We start from the raw sequence: 21,432 nt of genomic DNA on the forward strand, positions 1-21,432 counted from the left end.
CAAAAGTAACTTAACGCAACTTGCAACATCGCAATCTATCATTGGAAAATGTTGCTGTGCTAACTAAGTATTCACAACATGGAGGCATCATGCGATAGGCCCACAACAATGCCTCAAATGTCCACGATAAAGTCAACGAGATGCCGTAAAAATGCGAAACACAAACACAAAAAAAGTTGCAATGAGGTTAATCGCGATACAAACCGCAGCGAAAACCAGCGGCAGGCCTGCAAATCACAAGCGTCTGATGGGGAAATGCAATATAAAAACAACAAAAAGAACACACCAAAAACAATCCAAAGTGCATAGCAATATGGATGCCCCCGGGCCGCATGCAGAGGCCAACATGAACCCCACTAGCCCCTGAGACCACCAGCAAGGATCAACGGGGTCAGGGAAGGCCAAGGCGGAGAGTGAGGGGAAGACAGCGTGCAGTCCGCAGAAAAACCAGATCAGCGTCATGGAGGTGACAACACAACCAACAACTGGCCCACAATTTGACTACCATGAATGCAGTCGGAGTGTCGAGGATGTCAATGGAGGAGGCAAATAGGCGCTGGCATAATGTGAGAATCTAAACCAGGCACAAAGCCACTGCCAACAGGAAGGCAGCAATGGCGGCAGGAGGTTGGAGTCCAGCGCCACAGGAGTAACTGGAGGAAACAGAGGCCACAGTCATCAGTGTAGAGACGGTGCAAGGAGTCGGGAGTCCTGACACAGCTTGGGAGGGCCTGACACAACATCAACAGGATGAGTAACTAACAGGGACTGGGGGACATGGGGAGAAGAGCACATGGCATACATGCACAATGATACGTAGCACACTGCACACCCACAATCACCCAGGGTCATGTTCCCCATCCCAGTGGCACACCGCAGCACACACACATAGCAAGAACAGCACATCCCATGACAATGTGGCACAAAGTGCAACACCGACACTGCAGAACAGAGGACACAACTGGCTCCGCACATGCGCAGAAACAGGCCAACTACATCTGACAGAGCTGGAAACTGTGAGATGGAAATGTCCGCATACAACCTCACATCTGTCATGTGGTCCAAATGTCCACTGCCCCGCATCTAAATCCAGCACCCCCAAAACAGTCACATTGTACATTGTCACACAGTCTGCATGTAAACAAGAACAATGCGCCAACATACATGTCAACACAATGACGGTGATGTCATTGCCCTTGTCCAGCCTATAGGGACGGTGGTGTCGTTGTACTTTGCCGCCTATAGAGATGGTGATGTTGTTGCCCTTGGCCAGCCTATAAGGGGGTGATGTTGTTGCCCTTGACCAGCCTATAGGGACTGTGATGTTGTTGCCCCTATCCAGCCTATAGGGACGGTGATGTTGTTGCCCTTGGCCAGCCTATAGGGATGGGGAGGTCATCACCCTTGGCAGCCTATAGGGATGGTGATGTCATCACCCTTGGCAGACTATAGGGATGGTGATGTCATCACCCTTGGCAAACTATAGGGATGATGATGTCATCACCCTTGCCAGCCTATAGGGATGGTGATTTTATCACCCTTGGCAGCCTATAAGGATGGTGCTATCAACCCATTAGGCTCCATGGGGAATGTCAGTACTATAAGGCTGGTGCTTTAGTGTACCATGGAGGAGGAATGAATCCGTTTATTGTTTAGTTCATTAAAACTTCAACAATTTGTACATAGCAACATTAAAAAAAATATCCTTAAAAATGGGTGTTTCCCTTTTTTGTTCTCTAAAAGAGAAAACTATTTCTTATCATAACATTTCCATGAGGATGAGTGCTCAGCCCTGCCCCTGCCCTGCTGCTTGGGGTGCTTCTCACCTCCAGACGTCCGCAGGTTGCCCCAGCCGGACACGAGGCACTGGCTGCCCACGGCAGGGCAGTTCACGCCCATCCTGATGGGCTGCACCTGAGCGTTGAACTTTGCCGGGGTGGCCAGTTTGACCAGCATGAAGTCGTTGTCGATGTTGTAGCTGCTGTACTTTGGGTGCATGATGGCCTTGGCCACCTGGAGGCGCTGCTCGGTCCCTTCTGCGCGGGTGGTGTCGTGTTCACCAAGGTGGGCCACCAGAGTCGAAGCTCTAAAGAAGAAAGATTCAGGATATTATATGAGACCTCTGGGAGACAACAAAACACAGAGGGAACCTTCATGCAAAGGTGTACTTGGAACAGAAGGAACATGGGGAACATCGGGGATAGGGCACCTGGAAGCACTAGGGGCACCTGGGAGCCCCTGGGAGCACCAGGGGGCACCTGGGAGCACGAGGGGGCACCTGGAACCACCAGGGACCACATGAGAGCACTTGGGAGCACCTGGGGGCACCTGGGAGCACCTGATACCACATGGCAGCACCTGGCGGCACCTGGTAGCACCTGGGACCACAAGGGAGAACCTGGGAGCTCCTGGGAGCACCTGGGGGCACCTGGCAGCACCTGGGAGCACCTGGGAGCACCAAGGGGCACCAGGGGGCACCTGGGAGCACATGGGAACACCTGGGAGCCCCAAGGGGCCCCTGGGAGCACCTGGGAGCACCTGGGAGCACCTGGGGCACCTGGAAGCACCCAGGGGCACCAACTGGGAGCACCTGGGGGCACCTGAGAGCACCCGGAGCACCTGGGAGCTCCGGGAGCACCTGGGGCACCTGAGAGCACTCGGGAGCACCTGGGCACCTGGGAGCACCCAGGGGCACCAACTGGGAGCACCTGGGGGCACCCGGGAACAGCTGGGGCACCTGAGAGCACTCAGGAGCACCTGGGAGCACCTGGGCACCTGGGAGCACCCAGGGGCACCAACTGGGAGCACCTGGGGGCACCTTGGAGAACCTGGGGCACCTGGGAGCACCTGGGGCAACTGGGAGCACCTGGGGCACCAACCGGGAGCACCTGGGGGCACCTGAGAGCACCTGGGAGCACCTGGGAGCTCCAGGGAACAGCTGCACTCTGCACTCTGCAGAGCTTGCGGAGTGCAGAAACCTCCACTTCACGATGTGCAGAGGAGTTTTTTCCCCGCTCGCGCTCGCGATTGCGAAGGGTAAGTTCGCAATCACGAACGACAAGTTGGCGAGCGCGAATTGCCACTCGGGTAGAATTTCTACCCGAGCTGCAGGAATACCAGCACAAACTGCAGTTCACACTGCACTCCCCAACTCGCGGAAATTCGCGGAGTTTTTTTGTAACTTCGCAGAGTTCCGCATAGCAAAACTCTGTAAACTACGCCCAGGCTGTCCATACAATAAAACGTTCTCTATGTGCCTCAAGTACATTTTCAAACTAACCTTTCATTTTCACATACTTCCATTTATAAGTTTACAAGTGAGGAGGCTACTCTGGAGCCCATCGCTGTTCCCGTTATTTGCAATAAGAAATCTCCCACTGAAAAAATATTCAACAGAAATAATATTTTTTCTATCATAAGCCTCTTTTTATAGAGGACAGATTTAAATGGTTTGGTATAGGGTACCAAATAACACCTGATGTAAATGCAAGACATCATTTGAATAACATTAGATTTCAGATCATAAAATAATTGATCCAATACTGAGAACAGGACATAGGATCAAATATTTGTCTCAGCGTGAGCCAAAGTAGATTGACCCATTAGAATAATTGAATCTGAGGCTGCTGAACTAGACTCAAGTGCTTGTATCTATAAGTGACTAAACTAGAGTGGAAATAAAAGAAATACTTGGACTCAGGTCTTGTAATAGAACATAGGCTTTCAAAATCAATTGAATAAAGAAAAATGGCAAGTAGATGTGGTTTGTATAAAGCCAAATTAAATCAACACTAGACTCATAAGGGTTTCAGTGGTCAGAAGCATGGTTAAAAAGGTCAGAGGAGAAAAAACCTTGCAAGAGTATTCCAAGGCGAGAGGACAATGATAAAGTGGAACTGAACAGAACAAAATCTGTTTAAATTCAATAATGTAGGAGAAAGAGGTTCCTGGTGAGAATAGCTCTAGATTCCTCATCCCCCTCTTCACTTTGTCACCAGCCCTCTCCTGTCTTTAAGTCATCAACTTTCCAGCCTTCTCTTGGCTTTAGGTCCTCCCCTCCTCTTGGCTTAATTCCCGGGTCCCTTCTTTTCTTTATGTCCTCCGCCCCCTCCCCTCTTGGTGTTATGTCCTGATGTAGTGTAGTTCCTAAAAATGCACAGGATCTGTGCATTTGTTGGACAACATAAACTAAGGGATTGGTCTCCAGACTGATTCCAGATACCCCGAAGGAAATGTTAGACTTCAGACCAGCTATCCCACAGTGCCACCATTAAGCCCCCTCACCTTACAAGGGAGCACACAGTTTCTGGCAACTATCGAACACGACAACCCTGACTCCTCAGGGGTCATGGAAACTGTACAGTACTTTTTGCCCAGGGACTCATGCTCACTTTGTTTTAGAGAGATATACAGAATTAAATGCTGGGGACGTTTTTCAATAAGCATTTATTGAACCAGCACCATTCTAATATAAAACATGTTTGCTGCAACAATCAGTAGCTTAAAAGATTACAGCACCGAAAGAGAGAACGGTAGATAGATTTCTACCTTGGTGCTAAGGCAATGAATATATGCTGGCATATATGAAAACAGTAATCTTTGCGTACTCCTTCAATGCAGACCCTACCTAAATATACCTAAGTGTACCTAGCATGTACGTGGGTGGGAAGCCAAGATTTCATTACAAGACCGGAGGCTACCATTATGCATAACAGCTTTTAATGCCACTCCTGCAGCACCTTTAAAGAATCTACATCAGCCAAAACACTAGAAGATTCCCCAAGGAAAGAGCCATCCCATTACCTGATGGGAGAGAAAGGACCCCGTCTTGGTCACGAGTAGGACACCCCGCAAGGGATGTTAGACCACTGCGAGCTGAAGTTTCGACGCGCAGGGACCTCTGTGTCAGGTTCAGCACAGGAGCGTCTACTCTGGTTACCTAGTGAAGGTGCACGGCTCTTATATCAAAAAGGCAGCCTCGGGCGTTCTACCACAATCAATATGTCGTGAGTACGATTATGAAGATGAACCTAAATCAATAAATGTTACTATGCAAAGTAGCTCTGTCGCCCGAGGATGACGATGATCTGTTAATCCTGTTATGTACGTCGCGTGCAGGGGATTCAGATATGATGCGAAGAATCCTCATGCATAAGAAATGAGCCTGGTTTCAAGGAAACTTATCAACATTTATTCAGCACATAACTGGGTAAAAGGTCAGTGCAAGAACTGTGATGTAGAGCAAAGTGCGACAAATGTATGGTAAAGGCCGCTTTGCTACTTATGCCTAGGTTAAGAAATATAACACTGAGCCCACTAATGGCGTTATGTCCTCAGTCTCTCTTGTCTTTATGTCTTCACCCCTCTGGGGTTGAACTAAGGAGGGTTTACTCACGGTTTGTAGCAATGAGCTGCAGATATGATCCAGTACTCGTTGATCAGAGACCCCCCACACCAGCGGCTCCCACTGGTGGTGAAGTACACCTGCCAGGGCTGGGAGTGGGGTTTGCAGGTGTAGCCCCCAATAATCTTATCATCGTCTTCCCATGGAGCGGCCGCTGCAAGGAGAAGGCACCAGTTAGTGTCTGAGATAAAGGTATGAGTGTCACAGAGGTGGAGAGACACAGAAGGCCCGATTCACAAAGGTAAACTTAGACCAAAAGTCTAAGGGGCAGATTTACAAGGAAGTGCCACAGCGCAGAAACCCAAGCCCTTGGGCTGCGTCGCGCTGCGGCACTTTCAGAGCACAGGAATGCGACATATTTACAATATGTCGCATTCTTGTGCTCTCCCCTGCGCTGGCACGCAAAACAGCTGCCAAGCGCCGGCGCAAGCACCCTTGCACCATGGTGCAAGTGTGCCTGCATCATGGGGAGATTGTTTTTGTGCAGGAAAGGGCATTTTCCTGCACAAAAATAATCTCTGCAGGCATTTTCCTCTCACAATGCATGCTGTAGAATGCAGCACGCATTGAAAGAGGAAAAAACTAGGAGAAATGAAAACATTTCTCCTCGTTGCGCCACCCTATGCCAAACCCTAGGGTGGCGTAGCATTCTGACCCGTTTCCAGGTTTACAATTCCTCGTAAATCTGGAGCTGTGCCTGATTCCATGTCTGTCGCGTGGGAACACCCACAGCAACACCCATGGAATGCCCCTCTCATGGAAAGTGCGGCGTGTACAGGGGAAATTTTTACAAGGACAGGAAAAGTCACGCAGGGTGGCTTTACGAGTGCTTGTAAATACGGGGCAGTGAAATACGCTGCCGGTGCGCCACAAAAAGTGGCACACTGGTGGCGCAAGGGGCTTGTAAACCTGCCCCTAACTTTACTACTACTAAACTTAGACTTCTGGTCTAAACTAAGACCTTTGGTCAAAGTTTACTTTTGCGAATTGGGCCAACAGTGCCTGGGACATGACCTACAGCTGTAGGACTCTGAGAACCCACCTACAACACAGGGTGTCTGAGAACCCGCCTACAACTCAGGGTGTCTGAGAACCCGCCTACAACTCAGGGTGTCTGAGAACCCGCCTACAACTCAGGGTGTCTGAGAACCCACCTACATCTTGGGGTGTCTGAGAACCCACCTTCAGCTGTGGGTCTTTGAGAGCCCGCCTACAGCTTGGGGTGCCTGTGAATGTATAAACAGCTCGGGGTGTCTGGGAATGTATCTACAGCTCGGGGTGTCTGTGACCCCCCACCTACAGCTCAGGGTGTCTGGGAATGTATCTACAGCTCAGGGTGTCTGGTAATGTATCTACTGCTCGGGGTGTCTGGGAATGTATCTACAGCTAGGGTGTCTAGGAATATATCTACAGCTCGGGGTGTCTGGGAATGTATCTACAGCTCGGGTTGTCTGTGAACCCACTTACAGCTCGGGTGTCTGTGAATGTATCTGCAGCTCATGGTGTCTCTGAACCCACCTACAGCTCAGGGTGTCTGGGAATGTATCTACAGCTCGGGGTGTCTGGGAATGTATCTACTGCTCAGGGTGTCTGGGAATGTATCTACAGCTCAGGGTGTCTGGGAATGTATCTACAGCTCGGGGTGTCTGTGAACCCACTTACAGCTCAGGTGTCTGGGAATGTATCTACAGCTTGGGGTGTCTGTGAACCCACCTACAGCTCAGGGTGTCTGGGAATGTATCTACAGCTCAGGGTGTCTGGGAATGTATGTACAGCTCAGGTGTCTGGGAATGTATCTACAGCTCAGGGTGTCTGCAAACCCACCTACAGCTCGGGGTGTCTGTATCTACAGCTCGAGGTGTATGTATCTATAGCTTGGGTGTCTGGGAATGCATCTACAGCTCGGGGTGTCCGTGAACCCACCTACAGCTCGGGGTGTCTGGGAATGTATCTACAGCTCGGGGTGTCTGTGAACGCACCTACAGCTCAGGGTGTCTGGGAATGTATCTTCAGCTCGGGGTGTCTAGGAATGTATCTACAGCTCGGGGTGTCTGTGAACCCACCTACAGCTCGGTGTATCTGGGAATGTATCTACAGCTCGGGGTGTCTGTATCTACAGTTCGGGGGTTCTGTATCTACAGCTCGGAGTGTCTGGGACTCAGCTGCAGCTCAGGGTGTCTGTATCTACAGCTCGGGGTGTCTGTATCTACAGCTCGGGTGTCTGGGAATGTATCTAGAACTCGGGGTGTCTGTGAACCCACCTACAGCTCGGGGTGCCTGGGAATGTCTCTACATCTCGGGGTGTCTCGCAATGTATCTACAGCTCTGGTTGTCTGGGAATGTATCTACAGCTCGGGGTGTCTGGGAATGTATCTACAGCTTGGGGTGTCTGTTTTTCCCACCTACAGCTCGGATGTCTGGAATGTATCTACAGCTCGGGTATCTGGGAATGGAGCTACAGCTCGAGGTGTCTGGGAATGTATCTACAGCTCAGGGTGTCTGGGAATGTATCTACAGCTCGGGGTGTCTGGGAATGTATCTACAGCTTGGGGTGTCTGGGAATGTATCTACAGCTTGGGGTGTCTGTTTTTCCCACCTACAGCTCGGATGTCTGGAATGTATCTACAGCTCGGTGTGTCTGGGAATGTATCTACGGCTCGGATCGTCTATGAACCCCCCTACAGCTCAGGGTGTCTGGGAATGTATCTACAGCTCGGGGTGTCTGGGTATGTATCTACTGCTCCGGGTGTCTGGGAATGTATCTACAGCTCGGGTGTCTGGGAATGTATCTACAGCTCAGGTGTTGTCTGGGAATGTATCTACAGCTCGGGTGTCTGGGAATGTATCTACAGCTTGGGGTGCCTTTGAATGTATCTACATCTTGGGGTGTCTGGGAATCTATCTACTGCTCGGGGTGTCTGTGAACGCTCCTACAGCTCGGGGTGTCTGAGAAACCACCTACAGCTGTGGGTCTCTGAGAGCCTGCCTACAGCTTGGGGTGTCTGGGAATGTTTCTACAGCTCGGGGTGTTTGGGAATCTATCTACAGCTCATGGTGTCTATGAACCCACCTACAGCTCTGGGTCTCTGAGAGCCCGCCTACAGCTCAGGGTGTCTGGGAATGATTCCACAGCTCGGGGTGTCTGGGAATGTATCAACAGCTGGGGTGTCTGGGAATGTATCTACAGCTCGGGTGTCTGATAATGTATCTACAGCTCGGGGTGTCGGGGAATGTATCTGCAGCTCGGGTGTCTGGGAATGTATCTACAACTCGGGGTTCTGGGAATGTATCTGCAGCTCGGGTGTCTGGTAATCTATCCGCAGCTCGGGTGTCTGAGAATGTATCTACAGCTTCGGGTGTCTGTGAACCCACCTACAGACGGAGTGCCTGGGAATGTTTCTACAGCTCGGGGTGTCTGGGAATGCATCTACAGCTTGGTGTGTCTGGGAATGTACCTAAGGCTTGGGGTGTCTGTGAACCCTCTTACAGCTCGGGTGTCTGGGAATGTATCTACAGCTCGGGGAGTGTGTGAACCAACCTACAGATCAGGCTGTCTGGGAATGTATCTACAGCTCGGGGTGTCTGGGAATGTATCTACTGCTCGGGGTTTCTGGGAATGTATCTACAGCTCGGGTGTCTCGTAAGATATCTACAGCTCAGGGTGTCTGGGAATGTATCTACAGCTCGGGTGTCTGTGAACCCACTTACAGCTCAGGTGTCTTGAAATGTATCTACAGCTCAGGGTGTCTGGGAATGTATCTACAGCTCGGGGTGTCTGGGTATGTATCTACTGCTCGGGGTGTCTGGGAATGTATCTACAGCTCGGGTGTCTGGGAATGTATCTACAGCTCAGGTGTTGTCTGGGAATGTATCTACAGCTCGGGTGTCTGGGAATGTATCTACAGCTTGGGGTGCCTTTGAATGTATCTACAGCTCGGGGTGTCTGGGAATCTATCTACAGCTCGGGTATCTGTGAACGCTCCTACAGCTCGGGGTGTCTGAGAAACCACCTACAGCTGTGGGTCTCTGAGAGCCTGCCTACAGCTTGGGGTGTCTGGGAATGTTTCTACAGCTCGGGGTGTTTGGGAATCTATCTACAGCTCATGGTGTCTATGAACCCACCTACAGCTCTGGATCTCTGAGAGCCCGCCTACAGCTCAGGGTGTCTGGGAATGATTCCACAGCTCGGGGTGTCTGGGGATGTATCTACAGCTGGGGTGTCTGGGAATGTATCTACAGCTCGGGGTGTCTGGAAATGTATCTACAGCTAGGAGTGTCTGGGAATGTATCTGCAGCTCGGGGTGTCTGAGAATGTATCTACAGCTTGGGGTGTCTGGAAATGTTTCTACAGCTCTGGGTGTCTGGGGATGTATCTACAGCTGGGGTGTTTGGGAATGTATCTACAGCTTGGGGTGTCTGGGAATGTATGTACAGCTCGGGGGATCTGGGAATGTATCTCCAGCTCGGGTGTCTGATAATGTAGCTACAGCTCGGGGAATGTATCTACAACTTGGGGTTCTGGGAATGTATCCGCAGCTCAGGTGTCTGAGAATGTATCTACAGCTTGGGGTGTCTGTGAACCCTCTAAACAGCTCGGGTGTCCGGGAATGTATCTATAGCTCGGGGAGTCTGTGAATCAACCTACAGATCAGGGTATCTGGGAATCTATCTACAGCTCGCGGTGTCTGGGAATGTATCAACTGCTCGGGGTGTCTGGGAATGTATCTACAGCTCGGGTGTCTCGTAATATATCTACAGCTCAGGGTGTCTGGGAATGTATCTACAGCTCGGGTGTCTCTGAACCCACTTACAGCTCAGGTGTCTTGAAATGTATCTACAGCTTGGGGTGTCTGTGAACCCACCTACAGCTCAGGGTGTCTGGGAATGTATCTACAGCTCGGGGTGTCTGGGAATGTATCTACAGCTCGGGTGTCTGGGAATGTATCTACAGCTCAGGGTGTCTGTGAACCCACCTACAGCTCGGGGTGTCTGTATCTACAGCTCAGGGTGACTGTATCTACAACTCTGGTGTCTTGGAATGTATCTACAGCTCGGGGTGTCTGTGAACCCACCTATAGCTTGGGGTGTCTGGGAATGTATCTACAGCTCGGGGTGTCTGTGAACCTAGCTACAGCTCAGGGTGTCTGGGAATGTATCTGCAGCTCGGGTGTCTGGGAATGTATCTACAGCTCGGGGTGTCTGATCATTTATCTGCAGCTCGGGTGTCTAGGAATCGATCCTCAGCTCAGGTGTCTAAGAATGTATCTACAGGTAGGAGTGTCTGTGAACCCACCTACAGCTCCGGGTGTCTAGAAATGTTTCTACAGCTCGGGGTCTCTGGGTATGTACCTACAGCTCAGGATGTCTGTGAACCCACCTACAGCTCGGGGTGTCTGGAAATGTATCTACAGCTCGGGGTGTCTGGGAATGTTTCTACTGCTCGGGGTGTCTGGGAATTTATCTACAGCTCGGGTGTCTTGGAATGTACCTACAGCTCGGGCGTCTGGGAATGTATCTACAGCTCGGGGTGTCTGTGAACCCACCTACAGCTCGGGGTGCCTGGGAATGTATCGACAGCTCGGGGTGTGTGGGAATGTATCTACTGCTCAGGGTGTCTCGGAATGTATCTACAGCTCGGGTGTCTGGGAATGTATTTACTGCTCAGGGTATCTCTGAATATATCTACAGCTCTGGGTGTCTGAGAATGTATCTACAGCTCGGGTGTCTGGGAATGTAGCTACAGCTCGAGGTGTCTGGGAATGTATTTACAGCTCGGGGTGTCTGGGAATGTATCTACAGCTCGGGGTGTCTGGGAATGTATCTACAGCTTGGGGTGTCTGGGAATGTATCTACGGCTCGGGGTGTCTGGGAATGTATCTACGGCTCGGATCGTCTGTGAACCCACCTACATCTCAGGGTGTCTGGGAATGTATCTACAGCTCGGGGTGTCTGGGTATGTATTGACTGCTCGGGGTGTCTGGGAATGTATCTACAGCTCGGGTGTCTGGGAATGTATCTACAGCTCGGGGTGTTGTCTGGGAATGTATCTACAGCTTGGGGTGTCTGGGAATCTATCTACAGCTCGGGGTGTCTGTGAACGCTCCTACAGCTCGGGGTGTCTGGGAATGTACCTACAACTCAGGGTTTCCGGGAATGTTTCTACAGCTCAGGGTGTCTGGGTATGTATCTACAGCTCGGGGTGTCTGGAAACCCATGTACAGCTTGGGGTGTCTGGGAATGTATCTACAGCTTAGGGTATCTGGGAATGTATCTACAGCTCTGGGAGTCTGTGAACCCACCTACAACTCAGGGTGTCTGAGAAACCACCTACAGCTGTGGGTCTCTGAGAGCCTGCCTACAGCATGGGGTGTCTGGGAATGTTTCTACAGCTCGGGGTGTTTGGGAATCTATCTACAGCTCATGGTTTCTATGAACTCACCTACAGCTCTGGGTCTCTGAGAGCCCGCCTACAGCTCAGGGTGTCTGGGAATGATTCCACAGCTCGGGGTTTCTGGGGATGTATCTACAGCTGGGGTGTCTGGGAATGTATCTACAGCTCGGGATGTCTGGAAATGTATCTACAGCTAGGGGTGTCTGGGAATGTATCTGCAGCTCGGGGTGTCTGAGAATGTATCTACAGCTTGGGGTGTCTGGAAATGTTTCTACAGCTCTGGGTGTCTGGGGATGTATCTACAGCTGGGGTGTCTGGGAATGTATCTACGGCTCGGGGTGTCTGGGAATGTATCTACGGCTCGGATCGTCTGTGAACCCACCTACAGCTCAGGGTGTCTGGGAATGTATCTACAGCTCGGGTGTCTGGGTATGTATCTACTGCTCGGGGTGTCTGGGAAGGTATTTACAGCTCGGGTGTCTGGGAATGCATCTACAGCTCGGGGTGTTGTCTGGGAATGTATCTACTGCTCGGGGTGTCTGGGAAGGTATTTACAGCTCGGGTGTCTGGGAATGCATCTACAGCTCGGGGTGTTGTCTGGGAATGTATCTACAGCTTGGGGTGTCTGGGAATCTATCTACAGCTAGGGGTGTCTGTGAACGCTCCTACAGCTCGGGGTGTCTGGGAATGTACCTACAACTCAGGGTTTCCGGGAATGTTTCTACAGCTCAGGGTGTCTGGGTATGTATCTACAGCTCGGGGTGTCTGGAAACCCATGTACAGCTTGGGGTGTCTGGGAATGTATCTACAGCTTAGGGTATCTGGGAATGTATCTACAGCTCTGGGAGTCTGTGAACCCACCTACAACTCAGGGTGTCTGAGAAACCACCTACAGCTGTGGGTCTCTGAGAGCCTGCCTACAGCATGGGGTGTCTGGGAATGTTTCTACAGCTCGGGGTGTTTGGGAAACTATCTACAGCTCATGGTTTCTATGAACTCACCTACAGCTCTGGGTCTCTGAGAGCCCGCCTACAGCTCAGGGTGTCTGGGAATGATTCCACAGCTCGGGGTGTCTGGGGATGTATCTACAGCTGGGGTGTCTGGGAATGTATCTACAGCTCGGGATGTCTGGAAATGTATCTACAGCTAGGGGTGTCTGGGAATGTATCTGCAGCTCGGGGTGTCTGAGAATGTATCTACAGCTTGGGGTGTCTGGAAATGTTTCTACAGCTCTGGGTGTCTGGGGATGTATCTACAGCTGGGGTGTTTGGGAATGTATCTACAGCTTGGGGTGTCTGGGAATGTATCTACGGCTCGGGGTGTCTGGGAATGTATCTACGGCTCGGATCGTCTGTGAACCCACCTACAGCTCAGGGTGTCTGGGAATGTATCTACAGCTCGGGGTGTCTGGGTATGTATCTACTGCTCGGGGTGTCTGGGAAGGTATTTACAGCTCGGGTGTCTGGGAATGCATCTACAGCTCGGGGTGTTGTCTGGGAATGTATCTACAGCTTGGGGTGTCTGGGAATCTATCTACAGCTCGGGGTGTCTGTGAACGCTCCTACAGCTCGGGGTGTCTGGGAATGTACCTACAACTCAGGGTTTCCGGGAATGTTTCTACAGCTCAGGGTGTCTGGGTATGTATCTACAGCTCGGGGTGTCTGGAAACCCATGTACAGCTTGGGGTGTCTGGGAATGTATCTACAGCTTAGGGTATCTGGGAATGTATCTACAGCTCTGGGAGTCTGTGAACCCACCTACAACTCAGGGTGTCTGAGAAACCACCTACAGCTGTGGGTCTCTGAGAGCCTGCCTACAGCATGGGGTGTCTGGGAATGTTTCTACAGCTCGGGGTGTTTGGGAAACTATCTACAGCTCATGGTTTCTATGAACTCACCTACAGCTCTGGGTCTCTGAGAGCCCGCCTACAGCTCAGGGTGTCTGGGAATGATTCCACAGCTCGGGGTGTCTGGGGATGTATCTACAGCTGGGGTGTCTGGGAATGTATCTACAGCTCGGGATGTCTGGAAATGTATCTACAGCTAGGGGTGTCTGGGAATGTATCTGCAGCTCGGGGTGTCTGAGAATGTATCTACAGCTTGGGGTGTCTGGAAATGTTTCTACAGCTCTGGGTGTCTGGGGATGTATCTACAGCTGGGGTGTTTGGGAATGTATCTACAGCTTGGGGTGTCTGGGAATGTATCTACGGCTCGGGGTGTCTGGGAATGTATCTACGGCTCGGATCGTCTGTGAACCCACCTACAGCTCAGGGTGTCTGGGAATGTATCTACAGCTCGGGGTGTCTGGGTATGTATCTACTGCTCGGGGTGTCTGGGAAGGTATTTACAGCTCGGGTGTCTGGGAATGCATCTACAGCTCGGGGTGTTGTCTGGGAATGTATCTACAGCTTGGGGTGTCTGGGAATCTATCTACAGCTCGGGGTGTCTGTGAACGCTCCTACAGCTCGGGTGTCTGGGAATGTACCTACAACTCAGGGTTTCCGGGAATGTTTCTACAGCTCAGGGTGTCTGGGTATGTATCTACAGCTCGGGGTGTCTGGAAACCCATGTACAGCTTGGGGTGTCTGGGAATGTATCTACAGCTTAGGGTATCTGGGAATGTATCTACAGCTCTGGGAGTCTGTGAACCCACCTACAACTCAGGGTGTCTGAGAAACCACCTACAGCTGTGGGTCTCTGAGAGCCTGCCTACAGCATGGGGTGTCTGGGAATGTTTCTACAGCTCGGGGTGTTTGGGAATCTATCTACAGCTCATGGTGTCTATGAACCCACCTACAGCTCTGGGTCTCTGACAGCCCGCCTACAGCTCAGGGTGTCTGGGAATGATTCCACAGCTCGGGGTGTCTGGGGATGTATCTACAGCTGGGGTGTCTGGGAATGTATCTACAGCTCGGGATGTCTGGAAATGTATCTACAGCTAGGGGTGTCTGGGAATGTATCTGCAGCTCGGCGTGTCTGAGAATGTATTTACAGCTTGGGGTGTCTGGAAATGTTTCTACAGCTCTGGGTGTCTGGGGATGTATCTACAGCTGGGGTGTTTGGGAATGTATCTACAGCTTGGGGTGTCTGGGAATGTATGTACAGCTCGGGGGATCTGGGAATGTATCTGCAGCTCGGGTGTCTGATAATGTATCTACAGCTCGGGGTGTCGGGGAATGTATCTGCAGCTCAGGTGTCTGGGAATGTATCTACAACTCAGGGTTCTGGGAATGTACCTGCAGCTCGGGTGTCTGGTAATCTATCCGCAGCTCGGGTGTCTGAGAATGTATCTACAGCCGGGGTGTCTGTGAACCCACCTACAGCTCGGAGTGTCTGGGAATATTTCTACAGCTCGGGGTGTCTGGGAATTCATCTACAGCTTGGCGTGTCTGGGAATGTACCTATAACTCGGGGTGTCTGTGAACCCTCTTACAGCTCGGGTGTCTGGGAATGTATCTACAGCTCGGGGTGTCTGTGAACCAACCTACAGATCAGGGTGTCTGGGAATGTATCTACAGCTCGGGGTGTCTGGGAATGTATCTACTGCTCGGGGTGTCTGGGAATGTATCTACAGCTCGGGTGTCTCGTAATATATCTACAGCTCAGGGTGTCTGGGAATGTATCTACAGCTCGGGTGTCTGTGAACCCACTTACAGCTCAGGTGTCTTGAAATGTATCTACAGCTTGGAGTGTCTATGAACCCACCTACAGCTCAGGGTGTCTGTGAATGTATCTACAGCTCGGGGTGTCTGGGACTGTATCTACAGCTCGGGTGTCTGGGAATGTATCTACAGCTCGGGTGTCTGGGAATGTATCTACAGCTCAGGGTGTCTGTGAACCCACCTACAGCTCTGGGTGTCTGTATCTACAGCTCAGGGTGACTGTATCTACAACTCGGGTGTCTTGGAATGTATCTACAGCTCGGGGTGTCTGTGAACCCACCTATAGCTCGGGGTGTCGGGGAATGTATCTACAGCTCGGGTTGTCTGTGAACCTACCTACAGCTCAGGGTGTCTGGGAATGTATCTGCAGCTCGGGTGTCTGGGAATGTATCTACAACTCGGGGTGTCTGAGAATTTATCTGCAGCTCGGGTGTCTGGGAATCTATCCGCAGCTCCGGTGTCTAAGAGTGTATCTACAGCTAGGGGTGTCTGTGAACCCACCTACAGCTCCGGGTGTCTGGGAATGTTTCTACAGCTCGGGGTCTCTGGGTATGTACCTACAGCTCGGGATGTCTGTGAACCCACCTACAGCTCGGGGTGTCTGGAAATGTATCTACAGCTCGGGGTGTCTGGGAATGTTTCTACTGCTCGGGGTGTCTGGCAATTTATCTACAGCTCGGGTGTCTGGGAATGTACCTACAGCTCGGGTGTCTGGGAATGTATCTACAGCTCGGGGTGTCTGTGAACCCACCTACAGCTCGGGGTGCCTGGGAATGTATCGACAGCTCGGGTGTGTGGGAATGTATCTACTGCTCAGGGTGTCTCGGAATGTATCTACAGCTCGGGTGTCTGGGAATGTATCTACAGCTCGGGTTGTCTGTGAACCTACCTACAGCTTGGGGTGTCTGTATCTACAGCTTGGGGTGTCTGTATCTACAGCTCGGGGTGTCTGGGAATGTATCTACAGATCGGGGTGTCTGTGAATCCACCTACAGCTCAGGGTGTCTGGGAATTTATCTACAGCTCGGGATGTCTGGGAATGTATTTACTGCTCAGGGTGTCTGGGAATGTATCTACAGGTCGGGTGTCTGATAATGTATCTACAGCCCGGGGTGTCTGGGAATGTATCTACAGCTCGGGTGTCTGGGAATGCATTTACAGCTCGGGGTGTCTGGGAATGTATCTGCAGCTCGGGTGTCTGCAAATCTATTCACAGTTCGGGTGTCTTCGAATGTATCTACAGCTCGGGGGTGTCTGTGAACCTACCTACAGCTCGGGGTGTCTGGGAATGTATCTACAGCTCATGGTGTCTGGGAATGTATCTACAGCTCGGTTGTTTGGCAATGTATCTACAGCTCGGGGTGTCTGGGAATGCATCTACAGCTCGGGGTCTGTGAACCCACCTACAGCTCGGGGTGTCTGGAAATGTATCTACCGCTCGGGGTGTCTGTATCTGCAGCTCGAGGTGTCTGTATCGGCAGCTCGGGTGTCTGGATCTACAGCTCGGGGTGTATGGGAATGTATCTACAGCTCTGGGTGTCTGTGAACCTACCTACAGCTCGGGGTATCTGGGAATGTATCTACAGCTCATGGTGTCTGGGAATGTATCTACAGCTTGAGGTGTCTGGGAATGTATCTACAGCTCGGGGTGTCTGAGAATTTATCTGCAGCTCGGGTGTCTGGGAATCTATCCGCAGCTCGGGTGTCTAAGAATGTATCTACAGCTAGGGGTGTCTGTGAACCCACCTACAGCTCCGGGTGTCTGGGAATGTTTCTACAGCTCGGGGTCTCTGGGTATGTACCTACAGCTCGGGATGTCTGTGAACCCACCTACAGCTCGGGGTGTCTGGAAATGTATCTACAGCTCGGGGTGTCTGGGAATGTTTCTACTGCTCGGGGTGTCTGGCAATTTATCTACAGCTCGGGTGTCTGGGAATGTACCTACAGCTCGGGTGTCTGGGAATGTATCTACAGCTCGGGGTGTCTGTGAACCCACCTACAGCTCGGGGTGCCTGGGAATGTATCGACAGCTCGGGTGTGTGGGAATGTATCTACTGCTCAGGGTGTCTCAGAATGTATCTACAGCTCGGGTGTCTGGGAATGTATCTACAGCTCGGGTTGTCTGTGAACCTACCTACAGCTTGGGGTGTCTGTATCTACAGCTTGGGGTGTCTGTATCTACAGCTCGGGGTGTCTGGGAATGTATCTACAGATCGGGGTGTCTGTGAATCCACCTACAGCTCAGGGTGTCTGGGAATTTATCTACAGCTCGGGATGTCTGGGAATGTATTTACTGCTCAGGGTGTCTGGGAATGTATCTACAGGTCGGGTGTCTGATAATGTATCTACAGCCCGGGGTGTCTGGGAATGTATCTACAGCTCGGGTGTCTGGGAATGCATTTACAGCTCGGGGTGTCTGGGAATGTATCTGCAGCTCGGGTGTCTGTAAATCTATTCGCAGTTCGGGTGTCTTCGAATGTATCTACAGCTCGGGGGTGTCTGTGAACCTACCTACAGCTCGGGGTGTCTGGGAATGTATCTACAGCTCATGGTGTCTGGGAATGTATCTACAGCTCGGTTGTCTGGGAATGTATCTACAGCTCGGGGTGTCTGGGAATGCATCTACAGCTCGGGGTGTCTGTGAACCCACCTACAGCTCGGGGTGTCTGGAAATGTATCTACAGCTCGGGGTGTCTGTATCTGCAGCTCGAGGTGTCTGTATCGGCAGCTCGGGTGTCTGTATCTACAGCTCGGGGTGTATGGGAATGTATCTACAGCTCTGGGTGTCTGTGAACCTACCTACAGCTCGGGGTGTCTGGGAATGTATCTACAGCTCATGGTGTCTGGGAATGTATCTACAGCTTGAGGTGTCTGGGAATGTATCTACAGCTCAGGGTGTCTGGGAATGTTTCTACAGCTCTGGGTGTCTGGGGATGTATCTACAGCTGCGGTGTTTGGGAATGTATCTACAGCTTGGGGTGTCTGGGAATGTATGTACAGCTCGGGGGATCTGGGAATGTATCTCCAGCTCGGGTGTCTGATAATGTATCTACAGCTCGGGTGTCTGGGACTCACCTGCAGCTCCGAGGAGCGCGAGGAGAACCAGGACTGTCTTCATCCTGTAGAGCAGAGTCGAGAGCTGTGGCCCCAGTGCCAGGCTCATATATACCACTATCGCGATAGCTATCGCCGTCGATGACCCTGGGGCCGGGGCAGCTGCCCTCTTCTCAGCCAGGATCCCTCTCCAGCTGTGGCCCTGAGCCCTGAGAGAGCAACATCTGCTGGAAATGTGCAGATAAGCCAAGGGCCCACGTGCTGGCGACCCAAGGACCCGTATGGAGGGGGCAGTGCCCACGTGCTGGTGACCCAAGCACCCGTATGGAGGGGCTGTGCCCACGTGCTGTCGACCCAAGGACCCGTATGGAGGGGGCTGTGCCCACGTGCTGGTGACCCAAGGAACCGTATGGAGGGGGCAGTGCCCACGTGCTGGTGACCCAAGGAACCGTATGGAGGGGCAGTGCCCTGCCCCAACCCACTGGTGGGGAATACAAATATTTAACAAAATACTATTTCAATGTCATGTTTTCCATGAAGGGCGGAGGCGGGTGAGGGAGGGGACTCTCTGCCCAGCTGGAGCTGGGCACAAAGACCAGCACTGCCCGGGCCCTGAGAGGGGCACAGACTGTCCGAGGATGACCTGGCACCGCCCGGGCCCTGAGAGGGTCACATTGGGGCCGATTCATAGAAGTAATCTGTGACAAAATCCTAAACTTACTACTTTTGGTATTCACAGAAGGCGTTTAGTAGTAGTAAAGTTAGGATTTTGTCTTAAGTTTGACTTAAGTTTGACTTAAGACAGACATAAGATGGATTTAAGACAGACTTAAGAATGACTTAAGACAGATGTAAGGCAGACTTAAGACAAACTTAAAACAAACTTAGGACAGACTTAAGACAAAATCCGAACTTTACTACTAATAAATGCCTTCTGTGAATACCTAAAGTAGTAAGTTTAGGATTTTGTCTCAGATTACTTCTGTGAATCGGGCCCAGACTGTCCAGGATCACCTGGCACTGCCCAGGGCCCTGCACCCTCTCAGCAAAAATGGACATCATGTAGTAAAGACCTAGGGCTAGATGTAGGTAATTCCCATTTACAGACTCTTAAATACCGAAATTTACCGATTTGGTATTTAAGAGCCTGTAAATGGGAAGGGGGCAGATTTAGGTAATTTTAAAATCTGAATAACCGAATCTGTAAAATTCGGTATTTACCGATTCTGTAAATACAGAATCGGTATTTCCCATTTATTCCTATGGGCTTTAAAGCCCATAGTAATCAATGGGAAATACTGATTCTGTATTTACCGAATCGGTAAATACCGAATCCTGCAAGGGTGCAGGGGGTGTCACTTTGACACCCTCTAGCACCCCAAGTACAGGCTTGTGTGACATGTGGCACACATACATGCCCTAAGGGCATGTCTGTGTGTCACATTGCACAGGTGTGCATGCACACCTGAATTCGGTATTTTACCACCCAATAGGATTGTGTGGTAAAATACCGACTCTTAAGGGCCTGTGGCACTGTAAACTGTGCCACCTTTTACAGAATCGGTATATTTACCGATTCGGTAATTTACCGAATCAGTAATTTTACCGAATCGGTAAATATACCGATTCTGTATTTTTCAGCCCCCAACATCTGAAAACCCTAATACCGGTCGGAAACGGCCGAAATTGGCCGTTTCCGACCGGTATTAGGGCTCCTACATCTGGCCCCTAATCCTTTTGACTCAGCACTCATGCAGCATATGGCGTATCATGAAAACAAGGACCACAAGCTCAATCGCATAGAGAAAATGCATGCGCTTCAGATGGCGTATCATGGAAACAAGGACTGCAAGCTCACCCGCAGAGAGAAAGCGCATGGGCAGCACATGGTGTAGGATGGATACAAGGACCGCAAACTCACCAGCAGAGACAGCGCATGCGTGGCACATGACGTAGCAAGTAAACAAGGACCACAAGCTCACCCGCAGAGAGACAGAGCACGTGCTGCAGATGGCGTAGCATGGAAACAAGGACCTCAAGCTCACTCGTAGAGAGACAGCGCCTGCGATGCAGATGGTGTAGAATGGAAACAAGGACCTTAAGCTCACCAGCAGAGACAGTGCACGTGCTGCAAATGGCGTAGCATGGAAACAAGACCCTCAAGCTAACCCGTAGAGCGGCAGCGCATGCGATGCAGATGGCGTAGCATGGAAATGAGGACCTCAAGCCCACCCGTAGGGAGACAGCGCATGCGATGCAGATGGTGTAGAATGGAAACAAGGTCCGCAGGATCTCCTGCAGAGAATGCGTGCATGCTGCAGATGGCCTGGCATGGAAACAAGTACCGCCAGCTCACCCGCAGAGAGACAGCGCACACGCTGCAGATGGCGTAGCATGCAAACAAGGACCGGAAGCTTACCCGCAGAGAGAGAGCGCATGACGCTGCACATGGCATAGCATGGAAATAAGGACCGCAAGCTCACCAGCAGAGAGAGAGCCCACACACTGCAGATGGCATAGCTTGGAAACAAGCGGGCAGATTTACAACTTCTGGGGCATCACTGCTAATCAGCAGGAATGCGCCAGAACAGTTGCGACACGCCAAACCACCAGTAGGCCACCACTGATGCACCGCATTTACAATCCGGATGGGCAGATGCGTGTCGCATCCCCTGGTGGAAAGGCGGCGCATTGCTAGAATCACGTCGCAAGCTCGGGGTGCCTTATGCCTAACATGCTGCGTCAAACCTTACGCCTGCTTGAAGCAGGCGCAGGGTTTTGACGCAGCACGGCCCTAAAAGTGACTGAGTGAAATCTTGTAGATTTCACTCAGCCACTTTTCTGAGGCGTTCCTGCGCCAGAACGCCCCCCTCACATGTAGCACAGGGCTTTACAAGTGACGCATCTCCCTAGATGCGTCAC

General features: G+C 51.4%; 1 protein-coding gene across 1 annotated transcript in view; it reads right to left on the reverse strand.

Annotated features, from left to right (window-relative positions):
- LOC147659356 (serine protease 1-like) overlaps positions 1 to 18,752 on the reverse strand; it is a 32,877-nt gene extending 14,125 nt beyond the window's left edge. The window contains exons 1-3 of the mRNA XM_086951803.1: positions 18,532 to 18,752; positions 5,396 to 5,558; positions 1,827 to 2,086 (exon numbers count right to left, since the gene is read on the reverse strand). Of these exons, the coding sequence (XP_086807929.1) occupies positions 1,827 to 2,086; positions 5,396 to 5,558; positions 18,532 to 18,619 (511 nt within the window). The 5' untranslated portion in view covers positions 18,620 to 18,752. The remainder of the gene's footprint in view (positions 1 to 1,826; positions 2,087 to 5,395; positions 5,559 to 18,531) is intronic.
- Between the last annotated feature and the right edge of the window lie 2,680 nt (positions 18,753 to 21,432).

The sequence above is a fragment of the Lissotriton vulgaris genome, unplaced genomic scaffold, assembly GCF_964263255.1.
Source record: "Lissotriton vulgaris unplaced genomic scaffold, aLisVul1.2 SCAFFOLD_2194, whole genome shotgun sequence".
NCBI lineage: Eukaryota > Metazoa > Chordata > Amphibia > Caudata > Salamandridae > Lissotriton > Lissotriton vulgaris.